Here is a 21,726-nt window from a genome sequence, read left to right as displayed (position 1 = left end):
CCACTAATATAGTAACAGTGTGAAGAGTGAAACTCACTGGCGAAGGAAAATGGGTCACTTAGGCAAATAAAATATGTGAACGCCCAAAATATTCGAAGAGTGTGTAAAGCTGCTAGCGCTACTCGGTAGAATATATTTTAGTCAATTCGTGCCTACTATTAAGGTATCATAAATTACTCTATAATTGATATAAACAAAAACAGCACAGTTTTTGCATTGTATACATGCAGAGTTAAACTATAGGAAAGGGTCAAACGTGCTTTACCTATATATCTATTTGTGTGCAATATGGGCCGTACTCTTTCCGCCTTTTGAGGGTAAATGGACCAACTGGCTGGTTTTATTTGTCGATGATGAGCACGTATTTTTAATAAACTATGCCACATATTTGCTGCCTCAGCAGGTCGAAAAGAATATCTCCAGTAGTGCCTTGGACGCGAGCACGCGTGTTCAGAGGTATTATTAGGGAAGGTTATTATTCGTCCGAATACACAAAGAACGTGAATACAATATTATTATTAACAGCCAAGCTGTATACCAAGGTGCTGCAAGGGTATAATTTACAAAGAACCTGCGCCATTTCCACGAAGTTAATAAAAATGAGTGGGGCGAAGCTCCCACACTTATCGTTAAAAGCAACCATCATACAAAGCAGTGTCATGCTGTTATAGGGTGATTGTGTATACACTTATATCTATAACGTTTATAAATTTGCATGTTGACGCAATCATATAAACAAGAGGTTATATAAGAGTAGATAGTGAAGAGGCTTCTATCGAATCGTAAGCGGTTGCATACCTTGCAACGATGGAAGGCAAAGTCGCAGCAATGGTCATCGACAAAGTTGTGTCCCGTCTTCAGACCAGAGGGATCTTTCATAATTTGATAGTTCGACTGAGTGCAGGAATGCACCCATGCAATCAGTTTCAGAAACTTTTACTAACGATGTATTTTAATGGCACGGGCTGTTCTATTAATTTTCAAGCTTTTAATACCTGCATCAAGTACTATTTAGAATAATCAGTGCCATGGTCTCCGAGATTTGTTCTGACTGAGCGCCTCACAACATCGTGACCGTAGGGTAAACCCGAGGACGTGTCTACGTTCGTCATGGTCAGCCAGTACATACCAGTGCGCTGCTCGGCCGGCGCGCGTCCTCTTCATAGTCTTTATCGTCGGATAGCTCTCCGAGCAAGGGCAGCCGGCTGAATAGCTAATTATGTCAGCACATGCTATTATCAAGTGAATTATGCCAAGTCATGCAAACAAACTCGTAATTAGGTCACAGTCTAAGACGACTAATCTAGTTAATGTATGTAAAGCTAATATCGTGCTAAGACCACTTTAATTATTGATCGTTAATTTAGTGTACAGTAAGGAAAGTAGTACTAATTAGACCTTATTAGCTAATGTGATGCTTAGCGAAATTGTGCTTATTAGGATGTGAATTGGCTCCATATTAATCAATACACACAATTTCATCATTGCTCTTTTAATAAATAAAAAAATACTGTTCAATATCTATCTAGTTATGCCCTATCATTAAAATTCACTTCTAAACAGTTGGATCCGACTGAATAGACGACCGACTTAATAAGCTAGAAGAGGCTAAGAGATCCTAAGCTCCTATGGCCCCTGCCGTACTGACGAAATTATTCTATATGCAAAGAAGCTGCTGGTTACCGTACACCGCATGAAACGCTTCAGAGCCACACTGGCACTATTGCAGTAACGAGTTGAATGGCGGCCGTCTCAGAATATACAAGTTTGTATCCGAGTTCACGCGTCAATCAGTTTGATTGACAAACGTCCACGACGAAGTTGGGGTTCGCCCACCAAGTCTGCTTTTGTAGAGAGCCGCGAGCTGGCGTTGCGGCTCATGCCGCAACGCTAGTGCGCGGCAGGATACATCTACGAGCTTTACCGCAGAGGCTATGCACACGCCCATGAAGAATTAAATATTATATCGTCACGTGGCTCTGATGTGTCGCATTCAATTTCAGCGTGCTCACTGCATACCATTCACAGCCAGGTTCCCGCCATTATGCGAGTATCCCTGGTGACATCCTGTCGGTATACTTATCTGGAATATTTGATAAAAGCGTAAGAGCAACACGGGGGTGCTTCGTGTGCACCCTTGCTGCCTTCGAGAGGTGAAATTTTTACGATGCAGGTGGAACAAAAAAAAACTGTCCAAAATGGGACTAACTACACTTCAGTATTGTCGCACATGCTCCTGTCTTTTTATGATTTATGATGCCAGCCTATGGCACGCGTAGATACTGCTTTGCACAAACCACGCCAGAATGTCCGGGAGAATTCAGGCTTATTTTTTTAGGACCATCTGTTAGTTTTCAGAGCGTAAACTTGAACAGCTGAAGAAGAACGGCTATTTGGGCTAGTTGGTTTGAATTCGTGGTAATAAGGGCTGCAGCGCGAGCACGAAGGTGCTAGAAGAAACGTGAAACGAAAGGCGAGGCAAGGAAGGCAAACAGGACAACACGAGCGCTGACTTTTATCACGAGTTTTATCAGCAGTGATTCTCTCACAGAACGCTTGTGCCCGTGTCTCAGTGTTTTCAATTTGTTTTCCTGGAAATCCTGGGAGCTGCCGCTCCCTCCTTTGCGGTGATGCTTCAGGACACACCTGAGAATGTTCCAGGCGTGCAACCGTCGCGCCGGACTTCGTCGTCCAGGAAGCGTAGCAACGCGTCGAGCGACACAGACAGCGAGGCAACCGATTTGTACTCGGACGGCTTTGAGTCATCGGATGATGACTTCACGGTCGTCATGAATCGATCTACAAAACGAAGACTGCTGCGAACGGCATCGTCGGCAAGTGTTTCCACCGTTAAGACTGCACCACTGCGGTGGCCGCACACCATGCTGTTTATGCCTGAAGACCCTGCATCTAACTTGCGACTCCTCAACAGGCAAGTTCTTTCTGTGCTTCTCGAGGAAACCGCGCCGAATGAAATCAAAGACGTGAGGATCAATGCACGAAAGAATGTCCTTGCTGTAGACGTTATGCACCGTAGCGCACTGCAAAGCCTTCGGCACATAACAGAAATCGGCAATGTGAAAGTCCGGCCAATGGTCGCTACAGGTTGTAATGGCACTGTTGGCGTCATTTATGATGTGGATCTTTCCATCTCAGCTAATGACCTGCCAATACTAATAAAGCCAGCGACTGAAGGCACCCGCATTACGCACATTACCAGACTCGGCAACTCGCGCTGCTTGAGGCTTGTGTTCGAGGGAGACAGCCTTCCCTCGTATGTCAAAGTTGGCCATGTTCGCCACTCAGTGCGTCCTTACATACCGAAGCCACAGCAATGCTACAAGTGCTTCAAGATGGGACACATAAAAGGTGTCTGTGAGAACAAAGTTGTGTGTCCGCGGTGCGCTGAGTCTCACTCAAAAGACGCCTGCAGTGCCACCATACTACGATGTCCAAACTGCCACGGTGCGCATGAGGCCTCATCCAAAGATTGCCCGTGGGTGCGAAACGAGCACGCGGTTCTCAGGCGTATGGTGCGGGACAATTCAACGCACAGGGAAGCTGCCGCTACACTACGCCGACGACGGCGTCGTGGGCGAAGACCATCACGGAAAAACGCCTCTACCGATAGAGAGATGTCATCCTCTATCAAAGAGGCTGACCCACAAACACCGAGCTCACTGAAGACGGATACTGCCAAACAGAAGAAAGGGACAGCAGTCGCGCCTTCCGAACAGTGGCCCTCTCTTCCACGACGTCAACCTACTTCGGAGCTGCATAAAATCCCGCCGCCCTCAACGACCCCTCAAACCAGTGATGCGATGAATGAAGATCAAGTGATAAGCTTGCTACAATCGCTGATGAGTACCATGCGTGTCCTACTGAGTAATATGAAGAGTTCTGCTGCGCAGACCGCACTGCATGTGCTGGACACCCTGAGTCCGGTGCTTGCAGCGCTAAGGTAAAATGATGGCCAGCGAGGCACCGTCGTTTCGAACGGAAGTCTAGAATGCATCTGTCTTTCAGTGGAACGCCAGAGGACTGAAGTCGCGCATGTCTGACTTTAGACAATTTGTATTTGTGAACCGCTTCCCCATTATTGTGATTTGTGAACCCAAGCTGTGTGCTTCAATCAAGCTGTCAGGATATGAGTGCTTTATGTCCTCCACTCACAGAGACTGCAGCAAAGTTATTGTATTCATGCGCCATGACCTCACTTACGTTCACCACAGAGTCTCGCCTGATGAAGGGAATCGGTATGTGTGCCTTACTGTGAAGAAGGATAAGGTTGCTTTCACGGTTATCGGAGCTTACTTATCTCCATCAAGCCGCCTTGACTGCGAGCGCTTACGCGGTATTTTGACATCGATTCCAAGGTCATGGGTGATCACTGGCGACTTCAATGCCCACCATTTCCTATGGGGAAGCTCCAGGGACAACTCTAGAGGAAGAAAATTGGTGTCCTTAGTCTCGGAGTACGAACTCTGCGTTTGTAACGATGGAAGCCCTACATATTTACGCGGATCAGCCTATAGCAGCTGCCTGGACCTTACATTGGTTTCTCGCTCACTTATCAGGAAAGTGCACTGGTTTTCAGATCTAGAAACGCGGGGCAGCGACCATATGCCAACTTACCTGTGTATAGAAGGTCTCACAAGCTCCAAGTCCTCAAGAGGCCTCAAGTACACTGATTGGCCGAAATTCAAAATGTTAATGGAAGACTGCTGTACCGACGGCTCATCATATAGCCTAGAGAACTCGATAAAGGATGTCCTGCAGAATACCACGCATACACATTTGACTAGTCACAAGCGCACCGATTTCGACATCGAGCTTGAGAAACTTCGCGCAATACGCCGTCGTGCAGAACGAAGGTACCGACGGACAAAGTGCATGGATGATTTGAGGCTGGCTAGACCCATTCAAAAGAAAATGCAGCGGCACATGGATAAACTGGCTAGGCGACGTTGGACATCCTTTTGCGAGTCGTTGGATCCACGAAAGCCCCTATCACTGATATGGCGAACTGTCCGGGGTCTTAGCACAACCTTGGGTCAGCGACACCCGTTTACATCTCTGGCACTTCACCTTCGATGCAGAGAGATTGACGTCGCAGAATCTTTCTGTAGAAGAATTGCCGGTGATTCCAATTTCACAGTATCAAGAACGGGAACTTTTGACAACCCACTGCCCTCACGTGATCACCGTATGGAATGCCAGTTTTCTATGGATGAGCTAGAGGCGGCACTGGCTCTGTGCAGACGTTCTTCAGCACCCGGTCCTGACGGCATTACCTATCGTGCCCTTTGTAATCTTGGAGACGAAGCTCGGAAGGCACTCTTACGCCTATACAACGACTCTTGGCAGACTGGTACTGTTCCCCAGGCATGGAAGTCAAGTCGCCTCATTCCACTTCTAAAGGCTGGTAAATCTCCTTTGGATATTGCCTCATACCGTCCTATCGCACTTGCCAGTTGTGTGGGAAAAACGATGGAACGAATGATTCTAACACGAATGGAGTGGTATTTGGAACACTACGAAATCTATCCAGTATCCATGACCGGATTCAGGCGCGGCCATTCGTCAATCGACAACGTTGTTGATCTGGTGACATATGTTCAACACCAGAAAGCCTGTAAGAGACTGTGCGCCGCCCTGTTTCTAGACGTTAAGGGGGCTTACGACAATGTCACCCATGAAGCCATCCTCAGTGCTTTGGAAACAGTAGGTCTTGGTGGCAAGATATATATGTGGGTGTACAGCTACTTACAGCTGAGATCATTTTACGTGATGACAGCGAATGGCCCAACACCTGATTATTACAGTAGCCAAGGAGTTCCTCAGGGAGGAGTGCTAAGCCCTACCCTTTTCAACCTAACTCTCATTGGTCTAGTCGAGCAGCTACCTAGCATTGTAGAAATTTCTGTCTATGCTGATGACATCTGCATTTGGACATCAGGTGTGACAAGGCCTCAGCTTCGCGCCCGCCTTCAGAAGGCTGCTACAACGGCGTCATGCTATCTTCGTAATTAAGGCCTTGAGGTGTCCTGCGGAAAATGTGCAGTGGTAGCGTTCACGCGGAAACCAATGTCTGCTTACAGTATATCGATTAATGAAGAATACATATCGTTCAGCAGAAGCCACAGGTTCTTGGGAGTCATAATAGATAGAAACATGTCGTGGACTCCACACGTGAACTATGTGAAGAAGCGGCTGATCGCAACATGCCACATGCTCAAATTCCTTGCAGGAAAAAATTGGGGAGTGCCCATATCATCCATGCTACAACTGTACAGAGTGCTGTTTATCGGATTCTTACGGTACAGCTTACCTGCAATGTCTAACACCGGCAAGACCAACCTGCGCGCAATTCAGAACATTCAAGCCCAAGCACTTAAGATATGCCTTGGAATACCCCGCAGTGCTTCAACGGCTGAAACCATTGCCATCGCTCAAGATCACTCGATAAATACGCATATTATTACCGAGACAATGCGCATGCACCTCAGGCATTATGCCAGGACCCCTTCTCACCACCTGGCGAGCCTAGCTGCTGAAAGGCCCCGCACGACATACGGCACTATTGTCTCCAAGCATCGTTCATCGTTTGCTGAGACATACGCACCTGCATCAAAGCCACTGCTTCCTCCTTGGAGCTTGAGCCGGCCGCGAGTTCACTTAATGATTCCAGGAATGAGGAGAAAATCGGACTTACCGACACATGCCCTGAAACAACTGAGTATATCCCTACTGGAAGAAAACTACAGTAACCACGTGCACATTTACACGGATGGCTCTACTACGCCGTCTAGTTCAGGTGGAGCAGTGGTTATACTATCACAAGGGATAACTCGGTGTTTTAGGACTTCATACTTGACAAGTTCGACGACGGCAGAACTCGAGGCTCTGCGCAATGCACTGGAACACATCAATTCAGAAGAAAGCCAATTCAGAAGAAAGCCCAGGTAAATGGGCTGTGTTTTCTGTCTCAAAACCAGCGTTACAGTGCCTGATATCAGTTCTCCGACGCGGATGCCACGACCAGTTGACCTACCAAACCGTGAAACTTCACCACCTGTTAATACAAAAAGGCCATGACATCCTCTTTCAGTGGTTACCTGGGCATAGTGGTATAGGCGGCAATGATTCTGCAGATCATGCTGCTCGCACGTCACATAAAGAAGCGAACAGCGTTCCGATACCGCTTTCAAGAGCGGATGTGGCGAGGCAGATTCGTCAACTGGCCCGCAGTCTCACACTGACTGAGTGGAACACACCAAGCATACGACGTACGCGACTGCACGAGCTCGACCCTTCACTACAACTCCGGCCTCTACCCGGCCTACATCGACGTGAAGCTTCGCTTCTCTATCGCCTTTGGCTGGGAGTTGCTTTCACAAAAGCTTATACCACGTTAATCAGAATTACTGACAGTGCGGCGTGCGATGTTTGCGGCACCGACGAAAATATCGAACACCTGCTGTGTCATTGTCCTCGATTTGCCTCAGAGAGACAAGTACTTGCCAACGCAATGCGGCGACTGGATGATCGGCCTCTTTCTGTGCAGGTGCTATTACAGCAACGTACACATGCCTCGACAGCCCACAAGGCAGTGAAAGCCCTGCTGCGTTTCCTGAGAAAGACAAGCTTGTGTGAACGCCTCTGACATGCGGTAGAGTTCTACACGCTGCAGTGAAATTACTGTCAGTCTCTCCCCCACTCCCTTTTTTCCCTCTCTTCCCTCTTTCTCGTCTTTCTTGTCCCCTTCCTTTATCCCCCTGTGTAGGGTAGCCAACCGGATGTCTTTCTGGTTAACCTCCCTGTCTTCTCCCTTTTTGTTGCTTCCTCCTCCTTATCAGCCCCGTGCAAATAAAGCCAGATTTGCAGAATGACGGATGAGCGCCTCAGTGGAATCACCAAAAAAAGTTGGACATGCGCCGTAAAACACATAAATAAATTGGTAGATTGTGCAGTTGGTGTTGTTCACATGCTTCCTTTAGCGCGCGGTCGTTGTTATATAGACCAAACTGGGTGGTGCCTTATTAAAAGGTTAGGAGAACATATGAATGATGTATGTAAAGGAATGAGTTCCAACCTCGTTTTGCACTGCAAAAGCTGCGGGGGCTAGCCTCGAGTTCCGGGCGTGAGTGCGATGGTACGCCACATGGACAAATTATCTCGTGAAATAGCTGAGGCGTATTTTATTAGTAAACATGGCGACGGATGCGTGAGCCAAGCTTCGGTGGCCTTGTATGACAAAGAGTTCGCGCTTTTAGATAAGGGTTAGCCATTTTATCATTGTACCTTCTTTTTATCAAACCCTTCCCCAGAATATGTCACGTTGCTCGCGTTTGCTGTTAAAAGGTTGCCTGTTGTATATCTTATCATGTGTGCTGCGAATAATAAAAAAATTCAGTTGGTTCAGCGCTCGTGTTGTCCTCTTTGCTTTCCTTGCCTCGCCTTTTGTTTCACGTTTCTTCTAGCACCTTCGTGCTCGCGCTGCAGCCCTTATTACCTTGAACAGCTGAGTTTCTTCTCGAACAAACGCGGCTGCAACTCATAATGTTAGAATGTTCGATGTCGCATGTGCGATTGCCGACGCACCTTATCGCGGATCGGATTATCGACAGCCGATGGTCTGTTTGCCGTTATCAGTGCACAGTGTGCATTGCTTTTAGTTGACTTTCCGTTACCCGTTTAGAGTTCCATCTAATACACGCTTCCTTCGTCAACGTCACAGTTCCATGACAATATGCCACATTGAGAATGTTACAAGCCGACCCTTTCCCGTCCAGACGGAAATTTAGCAGCTTTGCTTCGGACATTGACCCTGACTGCTTTGAGCTCAGTAAATGGTATTGCAATAAAGGAGCTTTAGCACACATTCTGTGGCAGTGTTCTGTGTTATAAAACAAATCTTTCAATAAATAAGAAGCGTGGGAGAAAGTTTTTTTTAAAAGGGGCGATGCTCAGGTTCAATTAATAGCTGTTCAAATGGCCGCGGACGGGCGCGGGACCACACTGGTCTTTCGGTCCCAGCGGGAGAGAGGCTCACAACTACAGCTTAGTACGTAGTTCCTTCAGACCACAATAAAGTTTATTGAGCTACCCACTGTCTGTTCTTTCAGCAATCATGTTTTGTGAAAGCAACTGGTTTTGTAGTTGTTCTTGTTGTTGTTATGCGATTCCAGCAAATTGCAGCTGGTAAAATTAGTGTTCTAAAAAGACATCCCCCGCCGCAGTAGCTAAGAGGATAACCTGTTGAATTCATTTGGTCGAAGCCACTGCTTCGATTCCTGGTGACGGCAATCACATTTTGATTAAAAAAGCAATGCAACAGACACTGGTGTTCTGACATTTAGGTGTCCGTTATAGATTCCCTGTTGCTAAATCGCCAGAAAGTACCATACCTAAAATGAATGCCTGCTTCTTTACTTGTGTAGCGCCTCAAAGGTCCGGGGTGGCATATGTGGCAGCCATCGCCGTCTCAGTAAGGTGGGCACGAAATTGTTGGTTCGTCCCCGTCTGGAAAGTCAGCCACCAGTTAAGCGTTGAGGTTGAGGAGCCAGGTTTTGATCCGGAAAATACCGTATTTACGCTATTCCACCGAGCACCTTATTGTTCGAAAAAAAAATAGGCCTTAATATTCCGTGCGCGTTGAATTCTGGTTAAGTTATTAACCTTCAGTTATTTTTCTACGAAAAAGTGCGGCAACAGATGTGCAGGCCATCATTTCGGCGTGCCGTAGATGCGTTCGCGACTGGCGAAAGCTGTAAGAGTGGACCTTCAAGTGAACGTCTTGAAGCGAAGGCTGCCATAGCCTGCACGGGGGGTGATTTCTAGGTATGAAAGATAATCTAGCGAATGAACAAAATATTTGCATTCTTTGTTCGTTTGTGAACATTTCTCGCAGTTTAATAGGAGCGGGGATGGGGGGGGGGGGGCATCACTTTTTTTTTGCTGAAGGAGAACGAGTGTGCCTTAGAATTACGCCTGCATTATTTTCCTTTTTTGGTCATCTAAGTCGGGCGTGCGTTGAAATAGGGGACGCGTTGCAACTGGATAATTAGAGTAAGCCATGAATAACTGTAATGATACGAACTGTTGGGTTTACTGTTTCAAAATTACGACTTGTTTAAGAAGGACGCCGTTGTTGGAGGCTTTAGAAGTTTTGATGTACTTGGGTTCTTTCACAAGCACCTTAGTTGGTCTAAATGGGCCTCTATCATATTGCCGCAATCAAAATTCGGCCATCATTACCCGTATTCCAACCCCTGGCCTTCGGGTCAGCACTCGAGCACCATGAACGCTGGACCACCTTTAATGGGTTCAAAGCTACATTTCACCTCAACTAATGCTAGTGTGCTCTAAAACATTAGTAATATGACTATTAGTCTAGAAAAATTAAGGACCTCGGTGGAGAGTTGCGTGGCCTGAGTCGCTATTAAAGCGCGAACCATAGATGCCTATTCAAACGAAAGTATGGGCCGTGGCAAATAGAAACACGAGAGATGCAGAGCGCATCCCCATACGATGACATCGCCAATTGACGTATTCGTCACCTCACAGATGCCATAATTTGTGACATCATCATGACGTCATAATAACATCATAGAACATTATGTCACGTGATGTCGTCATCGCACTACAAAAAGGGAAAGCTGCGCTAGTTGGCGATGGATCATTTTTCAGCAGCTTACAAAGGTAAACAAATCAAGACGAAGTTCAAAGAAGGGTATACGACCGTTATAGTAGTAATATTATTACATATATTTATTGAATATAATTTACTCGTTCATCTTATCTGTATTTTATTAGTTTTAAGATTTAACATTAGTTTCATTGGTATTTCAATACAAAACACATCTGCCACAAATACAAGTGGTTCCGTATAAGTTACCTTTTCGCAATTCGCCGCTTCTTTTTCTTTTTTCTTTTCTTTTTTGTACGCAAATTGAACTGCCGCACGTTTCGTGGCCGATCCCCTGTGATAAGCAACGCCATTATTCAAGGAAATAACAACAACAACAATTGACCGCAATTTCATCACACGCCATTTTGTCGTTGTCAAAGACGGGCCTGTGCTACAGTGGCTAGAAGGAGAAGTGTGATCAGGGAGCCGTCGCCTGCGTGCGCCGCGGTGATTCACGGCCTAGGTGGCGCTCGCACCCGCTTTCACGTCGGCGCGCTGCTGGCGTAGCCGTGGTAGCCGTGGGTTTTTATGAATTTTGCGTTAGCATCATTAGTTTTTACTTGCGCTGGCACTTTCCACAAGTAACTAACGCATTTGTAGTTGAGTCGTTGGGTAAAAGAAGTCGCTGATTGCCTAAACAATTTTGTCTTTCCCCTCTTTTTTTTGTGCACCCAGTGTAACACAAACCTCCAGACTCCTGTGTCCTTTTCTTTATGGCATGCACTGCGACTAACATGTATAGCGACACTGCAAAAGTTACCTTCTTACTACTTGCCAAACTTGTTAATTTTGGCGCAAAGCTAAAACACGAAAAAAAAGACAGAGGAGCATACATGTTTAGCAAACTCAGGCACCAACTCGCCCAAGAACAAGTTCTTGAGTTCCTTACTATTTCTGTGCAATTTCATTATAACATGTTTGCTCCCTAAAGCGTTTTTAAATATGAATGCAAATTAACCAGCCTACTATCCATCTTGACGTGAGCCTTTATTTTTGCCACAATTAATATGGTGAAACAACGCCAACATTAAACATTCGCCAAATGTTTATTAGCTCAACTCGTGTTCCAAATAAGGAATTATTAGAAAAAAGCGATAAAAAAACTCAGACTGTTCTGTCTCTTCTGGCCTCCTCTCACGTCGTTCGTCGAAGCTTCAAGTGCTTCCTCTTTTCTCTTGTTGACGTCCTCTCCTTGTTAAGTGACTTAGTGTAAAAATAAAGTCTTGTCATGATAAAGAACTTGACTAGGTTGCTGGTCAAATCCTTCTTGTGTGTCTCACAACCTACTTGCGGCACATTTAGCAAGTGGTGAACCATTTCTGAGAGGCTGTCCTTGTGAAGCTTATTCCAACTAAACCATAATGTGAAGGTGTCCTCCAAGGCTTCAATAAACGAAAACAGTTCTCTTGAAGGGTAGAGCAGCCCGCCTCGATCACAGAATGATGTAAAAGATGAAATACCCTTGTCTGCTTGCTCCGCTGATGTCAGCAGTAACTGGAAGCAATCTTGGCACTTTGTTGTCAGGACCTTGCGCCTAGCGACATATCCAGCCAAGTAGTAGACCAACCTTGCATCACTGGTCTGCTGCGGATAGATGTGGTCCGTCACTTCTGAAGATGCATCAAGTACACTTGATGCATCTTCCAATTTGCCGGCATCTATTAAATTGTCCACATTACTCGCTACCTCATTTGGTCCGACCAATGATACGAGTGTGCCGCCTGCTGTGTTTCCGGAGTCGGGAGGTTTCACCAAGTTATAGAAAGCGAGGCAGTTCACAGTTGTTAGGAACTGTGCTGACGTCGGGTGATCGTTGCACCCCGAGAACTGCCTTATTACCCCAAAAAGCTTCTCCAGCGGGTCTTGGCTGAGACGGGATGTCAAGAGGTACTTGAAGCCTACCTGCTTTGCCAGGTATTCCAGTAGCTCCAACGTAGCCTTCAAGCTTACACGCAGCCCTTCTGCTGTGCCAGGTGAAAGAAAACCTCCCTTGGATGGTTCTGTGCATGCTTCCCACTTGTTTATGTACTCTAAGGTGTCATTCAACAGCTGTGCTTCCTTTGAATTGGGTTTCAGGGCACCTGATGGCACTCTTGACGTCATCACGTCGATTAATTTGTGCATGAAATCAACAAACTTCTCTGTCTGGTCACTGTAGGAACACTGCTTTACAATCTGACGTTTGTAGAAAAAAAGGCCCCGGAGAACTTCTAGGCTGAAAAGATGGAAAGCAAGGTTAACCTTCATTTTTTCAAAATTGTTTGGGTGTACATGCACATCTGTGATTTTGGGCATCACCTTGAGCGTAGTTGCACATTTGTCTAGTTCATGGGCTATTTTAATTGGCGTCACATCTACATGACCACGCGGCGTCTTATATCCTGTCTTTATGAAGCCATTCCGGATGCACTTCACTAGGTGCGGGAAGTCTGAGAAAAAAAATAGACGCCTGTTATCTCCAACTGGGTGAGCCGCAGACGGCTTAATTGCAGTTGCAGACCCAGAAATGCCGAACTGCCGCCACATCGCACGATTCCATGACGCTCCGTCACAAGTTACGTAGTCCACCCTGAGGCCAGCATTCTCGGCAAGAAGAGTGGCTTCTAGAATGATCTTCGAAAGCAGTGGTGCCTTCACATTTCCCCGGGATGCAAATACACCAAGAATCTGGTGCCACGACCCTGAAAGTGGCTGGAAAAGGATCACCAAACCGTGGTCGCATGCAACTGTTTTTTCGGGCTCAGGAGTGAAAGGACCCAGGTCGACGAAGCCGTCAATTTTACCGGAGCCACCTTTCACAGCAAAATTCTCAGCCAACTTCATCTCATCGATGATGAGTCCACCGTGACACTCAAATTCAGTCATTTTTTCAGTTTTTTTGGCAATTCCTGAAAGCACATTGCGATTAAAACCAAACGTGCTCTCGTACTGCTTCATGTACTTTTTGAGGCAGCTGCGACTTGGTAGCGCCAAGATTTTTTCTCTACGTATATGCTCATAGAGCCGTGGGCTCTTTATGCGCATAATGATGCATTCAAGGAGCCATTCAGGGTTATACCGCATCCCCTTTGGAGATTTTCGTGTCGCAGCCTCAAAACACTGAATAATGGCAGCCTTCTGCTTAGGTGGAAGCTGACCAATTTTCTTCAGGAGGGTGGTTTCTTCAATTGCCTCATTTTCTTCCTTCATTTGGGAGATCACTTGCTCTAGCGACTTCACCTTGGTTCTAAGGCGTCACACTGCCTGAGTCTTCACTCTCAGCTTTGATGAGGTATTTCTTCTAGTCTTCTTCGTTTGCTTCGCTCGGCACCTTTGGTTAATTAGGAGTCTCCTCAGATACTTGCACGACACGCACCATTTCTCACTCTGGCTTGATACACCTTTACACCTAATGTGGTACAGAGTATCATTCCATTGCTTCGAATTTGCGTTGGAGCACGCTAGCGGAAACTCCGCACTCAGTCCTGCTCCAGTGCAAGCACGCAGGCTGTCGACCTCTTGCAAAATAGATGCTGGATCTCTTGGCACATCAAGCGCGACCTCGACACCCCGCACAAACACTTCATGTTTTATCACACTTTCGATGCATCTAAACACCACCATTTTCAGCGCATGAAGCAGGCTCATGTCTTTTCCAGGTAAACACACGCTGTAGGCCACGTGAAGGGGATTCTCGCTCAACACGTGCTTCGCCCACTGGTTGGTCGGAAGTGGCACATTCAGGACTTCTAGAACATGTGCAGCTGGAGCATCAACAGTAGCACAGACTTCTTCAGCTTCAACAACTTCAGAATTTGGGCAACACGTTCCGTCCATGCGACGTCTTCTTTTGGGCGACGAGGGCTGTGATGCTGGCTTCTCCCGTGCACTTCTTTTCTTCGGAACTGGCTTCGAGAGGTATTTGGGCAAATTGGGAAATATAGTCGGTACAGCGTTTGGCAGGAGAACCGGCCTGGTCCGATCAATGCGCACCAATTCACCTTGTATTACATGCTCGAAATGCCGCGACACAAACTGCGGATCAAAATGCAATTCACATACTGCTGCATTTTTCTCCAGCGGCTTGTCAGCTCTGGGTATGTACCGCTGCCACTTCAGAAACAGCTCCTCTTCTTTAGGCACGCCGAACAGTGAAAGTTTTTGCTTGCAGGATTTGTAGCCAGTCACGCAGCCGGGAACAAAACAGTGGCTTTGTCGCCGGCACATTTTACAAGCCTGGGCAGCGAATTGCCCCACATCCAAGTGGAAACTCCTCTAGGATGCTTACAAAGCGCTGCGAAGGCAGCTAACCGTGTCGACAAAGAGTTTCACTCGTATTAAGCACTTTACGGGCACGTCGAAGCTCAACTACCACTGTAGCTCAACTGATCATTCCTGACCGGACAAATGCACGCGAGCTTGACGTGTACGCGACAGCGAGCGCCACCTAGCGGATGCATAGCTAAGCGGCGTCAGCCCTTCCCATAGACGCCGCTTGGCGGTAATCACACTTCTCCTTCTAGCCACTGTACCTGTGCCGCTGGAGCTGCCAACAGAGAAGTGCCTAAAGGTTGCAGTGCATACGATCCTAGGCGCAGTGCAAAACCAAGTTAGGCACAGAAAGTTTTCGGAAGGGGGCTGGAGGAGAGTGGAGACATCTACTGAGAAAGAAGGTATCTTTCACCATTGAGTCATGTCAGAAGGATGCTTAAGGTGTCCTGGGAGTTTTCATCATATATACTCCCACGGATTATATGATAGCTCTCCCCTGCACACAACACTTACGAACCGACTTCGATGGGGCGATCGATACCAGTGAGGAAAGCTGAAGAGTACCGAAGGAAACGTGCCTGAGTGCAACGACTGCGTTGAGGATCTGGGAGCCGATGGTGGGAATGATGGACCTTCGCTCGCATATACGCTTACCGTTCGCTCAATGCGGCGGTCGGTCGGTGGTCTTACCACAGTCGAATGAATGAGCGTTAGTCCACGGTGCTGTTTGCTTCTAGAAGAACGAAGGATGTCAGGAGAGCCCTGCATCGTTATCGACCATAATGAACCGGGAACATCTTTCGCCTCGTGACATTAACTGCTGGTATATATGGGAACGCCAAGCTGTGCGCTGACCCGCACACTGGTTATTTCGTTTCACGTATGCTGAAGTAATAATGGAGTGCGTTGGTGAAAGGGAAGCGTCTACGGAGACATTTATTTTTTGTTTAGTCAGGTTTTGACCGGTCGTACCGATTCGGGTCATTTATTGTTAGCTCGCAAATTCTAAAATATAATTGTACAGTTCTAAATTAGGCCACGTAATGCCCACTATGGGTTTAATGTTATGTGTTGAGAGAAAAAAAAAACCTATTTAGAGCATCATGTATACTCTTCTAAGCGAGACATGCATGCAGCTGCCCCTAGTTGTAAAGATAGGCTTCTTGCGTGCTCTAGGCGTACAATACGTGTTAATGATTCAGAATACTTTCTATATTACTGTGGCAGAGCTACCTAAAATAAATAACTAAAATAAAACAAACCAGGGTAACCTTTCTGCTTTGCCGTCTCCGTTTCTTTCTTTCTCTTTCTCGCTCTCTTTGTACGAACCAATTCCACAACTGTGCAGACTTCTCATTCTGTTGCCTGCACGGCTACGGGGCGGGATGACAATCCACAGCTGAATATCTCCGTCGTGCAGAATATATTCGATAAAGAACATATTTCATAATAAAGAAAGCTTTCTGTGGCTGTGTAATGTTCAGGGTTTATTTGGTTTGTGTAGTTATTTTGTGTGCGATCTACTTTCTGTGGGCTGCATGTCTATTATTACAAAAGGGCTCTTTAGTGTAAAGGTACGCAATTGAAGAGTGATTTTCTCAATAAATAATAGTGAACCAAATGAGCAGCTGATCGATATTTACCTCCACGTTCCCTGTTTTGCATATTAGAGCCCTTGAGCAACAGGCTAAGAGGCAAGGCCTATCTATGTTTATAAAAGTGTTGAAAATTTCGTCTGGCTACTGTTGCACTCACGTCAGTGTTGAGAATTTCGTCTGGCTACTGTTGCACACACAATTTGCTGTTCATTCGACACATTTCCAACAATTACCGCTGTTCCAGTCTACGCACATTTTTCAGAAACTTATGTCTCGTCTGTTTTGACGTTTATTATAGCAAACGGCGTTCATACCCCATCCAAATTGGCGCTAGCTTGCATGTGTCAGTCGGCTGTCGGCGATGCTACATGATAAGTAAAAACTGTATCTTGCTATAACATGACGAATGTGCCATGAGCTTGCCTCGGTTGTTGAGTAAGATAGTATGTGCATTTTTCTTTGCGCATGCCGCCTATGGTCGGGGTTTTTGTGCAAGGGTTACGTCGACTCTGAATAAACCTCTCTCGTAGACGTAACAGAGTGGTGTAGGTGCTGGTTACGGCACGTCGACGTACCACGGAGCCACAGCTGTTCGGAGTTTGCCGGAGCCGTCGTCTTGCCGGTCTACCGCCGACAACAGTCGTCATGGCCCAGAGCGAAGGTCAGGAATCAACCGCCTCGACTTCGCGCAGGTCTACGCTGGCTACACCTAGGCATCACTACATTGAACCCCGCCCGTGCGCTGGAATGGCAGGAGAAGATCTGGACGCGTGGCTAACGCACTACAAAAGGGTGAGCCGGTACAACCACTGGAACTCTATCGATCAGCTGGTAAAAGTCACTTGCCACCCTTGCAGAAAGCAATGATTCCCCGGATAAGACTTGTTGCGATAATCTGCACGCCAGGGACACCACAATTATGCCTATGATAAGTCACTCAGCACCAACGAACGTAATGAACTGGCGAGTATTCTGTGCAAACATGCCCGTATTTTTGATTTCGCTCAGCATGATTCACCGTCATTCCCTGCTTCTTGTATAAAGCACGGAATCGACACGACATCTCACAGACCTCTCCGACAGAAACCATATCGTGTATCGCCTTCGGAACGCGCAGTGATCAATGAACAGGTTTGCGAGATGCTCAAGCAAAATGTAATTCAAGAATCATGTAGTCCGTGGGCCGCTCTAGTAATTCTAGTGAAGAAGAGGGATGGGACGTGGCGATTTTGTGTTTACTACCGCCGTCTCAACGCCATCACTAAAAAAGACGTATACCCACTCCCGCGGATTAATGATGCTATCGACTGTCTATCATCGGCCTCTTTTCGTCTGTGGATCTGAGGTCAAGCTACTTGTAGATTACAATGCACGAGGAAGACAAGGAGAAAACGGCATTTGTTACAACAGATGGACTATTTGAATTCAATGTGATGCCGTTCGGACTCTGCAACGCGCCCGCAACTTTTGAGCGATTTATGGACAACATTCTGCGTGGATTGAAGTGAGAAGTGTGTATGTGTTACATGGATGACGTTGTACTTTTTGGGCGCACCTTTTGTGAGCACAACACACGCCTTGGCCTCGTACTGGACTGCCTAAGCAAAACACGCTTGGTGCTCAACTCAAAGAAATGTCGTTTTGGAGAGCGCCAAACACTCGTCTTTGGACACTTAGTAAACAAAGAAGGCATACGACCGGATCCCGCCAAGAAGGCCGCAGGGGAGGAATTTAAGCAACCAAACTCGGTGAAAGAACTGCGCAGCTTTTTTGGGGCTTTGTTCATACTTTCGCCGATTCATTCCTGGCTTTGCAATATCGCATACCCGCTCACGTGTCTGCTTCAGAAAGGTGCGCAGTTTGACTGGACCCCGGAATGCGAGTCTGCTTTTTCGGAGTTGAAGTTTCTTTTGACGTCTCATCCGATTCTTCGAAACTTCAATTCTTTGACTCCCACTGAGATTCACACAGACGCCAGCGGTATTGGTGTAGGTGCTGTCCTGGTTCAACGCTTGGATAATCAAGAACACGTCGTAGCGTATGCAAGTCGCTCGCTCCGCAAGTCCGAGCGTAACTACACTGTCACAAAGCAAGAATGCCTTGCAGTAATCTTCGCAGTGCAGCGCTTCCGGTCCTACCTGTACGGACGCCCCTTTACCGTCGTGACAGACCATCCTTCTCTATGCTGGTTGGTCAATCTGCATGACCCATCTGGTCGGCTGGCATGCTGGGCACTTCGTCTACAAGAATATGACTTCACGGTGTCTTATAAAAGTGGCCGACGTCATGCTGACGCAGATTGTCTTTCGCGACTACCGCTTCCAATGACGGAATGTGACGCGGACACCTTCGATACCTACATTGCATCACTCGACCAACCATTTCCCGATAACAAGACCTTTAAGGATGAGCAACAAAGGAACAGCACCATACAACAGCTTCTTACTGCCAAACCAAAAGCATCGACGCTCTTCTGCATCCGAGACGGGCTAGTTTACAAAAAAAACTACACCAACACCGGCTGACGATATCTTCTGGTGGTTCCGAAGAGTCTTCGCGTTTATGTTTTGCAGGCTATGCATGATGACCCAACATCCGGTCATCTAGGCACAGCGAAAACTCTTTGCCGTCTTCAAGAAAGATTCTACTAGCCCAAAATGCGCCAGACGACGGAACAATACGTGTCTAGCTGTAAGGAGTGTCAACGTCCTAAGCGCTCAACAAGTGCTCCTTTAGGGCAATTACATCCGGTGCCGCCCCCTAGAACTCCATTCGAGCAAGTCGGGATTGACCTCCTTGGACCCTTTCCCCGGTCTTCTGATGAAAATTTCTGGATAGTCGTTTGCATTGACCATTTAACACCGTACTGCGAGACAGCTGCCCTACCATCGGCAACTGCAGCTGATGTGTCTTCCTTCATGCTACGTTTTGTAATTCTTCGACATGACCCTCCCAAAATTGTTATCAGTGACCGTGGCCGACAATTCACAGCAGACGTGATGGAAGAGATGCTTCGTGTCTGTGCTTCAAGGTTCCGGCACTCTACGCCATATCATCCCCAAACGAACGGTCTAATTGAACGAACGAACAGAACTCTCTCGAACATGCTGTCTATGTATGTTGCATCAGATCACAAGGACTGGGACAGTATTCTACCCTTTATCACATATGCATTCAACACCGCTCAGCATGAAACTACCGGCTACAGTCCTTTCTTTCTACTATATGCTCGACCACCTCGTCATACCCTGAATACCATCTTCCCGTGTTTGGACCGCCATGATCCTTGCATATCCGAGATCATCTGTCGGGCCGAAGAAGCTAGAAGCCTTGCTTATTTGCGCACTCTTGCTTCGCAAGATCGCTCGAAGGCACATTTTGACCACCGACGCCGACACGTGACGTACAATCGCGGCGACTTAGTGTTGCTGTGGACACCAACTAGAAAACGCGGTTTGAGCGAGCAACTGCTAGCGCACTATGCGGGACCTTATCTTGTTGTAGACCGTATCAGTGATTTAGTTTACCGCATAGCGCGTCTCCAATCGAACGGCTGATGGTCTGCAAAAACTGAACTTGTCCATGTTGCACGTTTGAAGCGCTTTATTCCTCGTGAGACTGTTTGACTCGCCCAGTGGGCTTCGTCTGCGCGGAGAGAAATGTTACCACATATGTATTTTAGGTATGTGCACCTGTGTAGCGGGGAACATGGTGGGGGCAGAAGAAGAGGACGTTCGGTTGGTGGCAAGAGCTCGCTGGTGCGCGTTCACTGCTGTATACCGCCGAGTCGACCGTTACGTCGGCTCTGAATAAACCTTTCTCGTAGACGTAACAATATGTTTGAATTCTGCATAAAATGTCTTAGAGTTGAAGTCGGTGCTTGTTCTCGTATAGTTGTACTGTGTGTCAGTCTTGTGTTTTTGTTTTCTGGGCCGTTTGCTAATATGAACTGCAACGCATAGAAAGAAAAGACTCGCCAAAAGCCTCACCAAGCATGCAGTTTTCAAACGCCCTTCTTTTTACTTTGGTGCTAAATATACAACACAAAACGCTTTTAAAGATACCGGCTCGTCATAAACACCGTGGCCACACGTTTCAGCTTCGCCGGTACACGATCTGTGTGGAATGCGTGGCTGATGATAATTTTGATTTGTAATGATTCTGTCTTAGGCTGCCACGCATGGAACGTTTAGGAAATATTCAAATATGATTTTTTGTGTTTTTTTTTCAGGAGGAACGATGATGACGTCCCCGTCCGGCCCCTGCGGCCGCTTGGATGCGGAATACCGGAGTACAAACTCGTCCTGCCAGCGCGTCAGCAGCGAGGAAAGTGATGTCGATAGCGATTCCAAGTCCGTCGTGGGTGTCCCGAGTCCTCCTCTTGTAGCGGCCACCCCCATGGCACTGTCGGACGGCCGGTGACCCAGCCGGTGATCTGCATCGCCCGCCGGCGAGCGACGCATGGAGGACGGCCGGCCGCCGCCGTACTCGAGCCGCGGTTCCGTCGCCGATCACCGACAGGTGATCATTGACTTGGACCAGGGTGCAATAGGTGCTGGTGTAGGCAGCAGGACGTGCAAGTCAGTGCCGTCGCAACAGCCGCTACAGCAGCAGCAGCAGCAGCAGTCGCAGCAACAAACCGAGCCGCCGGTGGTGACTCCACGCTACATGCGGAGCGCACCGATCAAGCTTCTCACCCATCCCGTAGATAGAAACCTCACCTGGTACTTTGTGGCCTCCATCGCATTCGTCTCCGTCTGCGCCATCATTGGTGAGTATCGTAGCTTAACGCCTATTTCCGCTGAGCGATGAACTCTGTCATTGGTAGTATTTTCACATGTGAAGCATTTTTTTCCCGTACGGTGGGCACTATAAACGTCTATCTACGTATCAGACTATCTAGCCGCCTACTGGGGCTCTCGCGATCACCCCCTCAACTAGGAGTGCACCACAATTAGTATGGGAAGATAAGATGGTCTGATGATTATGACTCGCTGTGCATGACATGAAGAATGCCACATTTTCGTCACGTGCGTCGTGCAACCCTTTCCGGCATATACGTGTGGCATAAACCCGTTTACCACGGGCGGGTATGTGCCACAGGTGATGGACAGATTCTGTCTACCCAGGAACGGTGAGGATGGATGGGCGGACAGACAGACAGACAGACAGACAGACAGAGAG

General features: G+C 47.3%; 2 protein-coding genes across 2 annotated transcripts in view; one reads left to right on the top strand and one right to left on the bottom strand.

Annotated features, from left to right (window-relative positions):
* Positions 1-21,726, top strand: part of LOC119164577 (putative diacylglycerol O-acyltransferase Mb3761c) — a 593,703-nt gene that overhangs the window by 402,245 nt on the left and 169,732 nt on the right. The window contains exon 4 of the mRNA XM_075872525.1: positions 20,774-21,313. Within this exon, the coding sequence (XP_075728640.1) occupies positions 21,004-21,313 (310 nt within the window). The 5' untranslated portion in view covers positions 20,774-21,003. The remainder of the gene's footprint in view (positions 1-20,773; positions 21,314-21,726) is intronic.
* LOC142769353 (uncharacterized) lies at positions 13,490-15,202 on the bottom strand. Its single transcript, XM_075872522.1, has one exon. The coding sequence runs from the start codon at positions 14,897-14,899 to the stop codon at positions 13,928-13,930; it is 972 nt and encodes a 323-aa protein (XP_075728637.1). The 5' UTR covers positions 14,900-15,202; the 3' UTR covers positions 13,490-13,927.

The sequence above is a fragment of the Rhipicephalus microplus genome, chromosome 8, assembly GCF_043290135.1.
Source record: "Rhipicephalus microplus isolate Deutch F79 chromosome 8, USDA_Rmic, whole genome shotgun sequence".
Taxonomy (NCBI): Eukaryota; Metazoa; Arthropoda; class Arachnida; order Ixodida; family Ixodidae; genus Rhipicephalus; species Rhipicephalus microplus.
The sequence above is the reverse complement of the archived record's forward strand: the minus strand, read 5'-3'. Positions and strand labels throughout refer to the sequence as shown.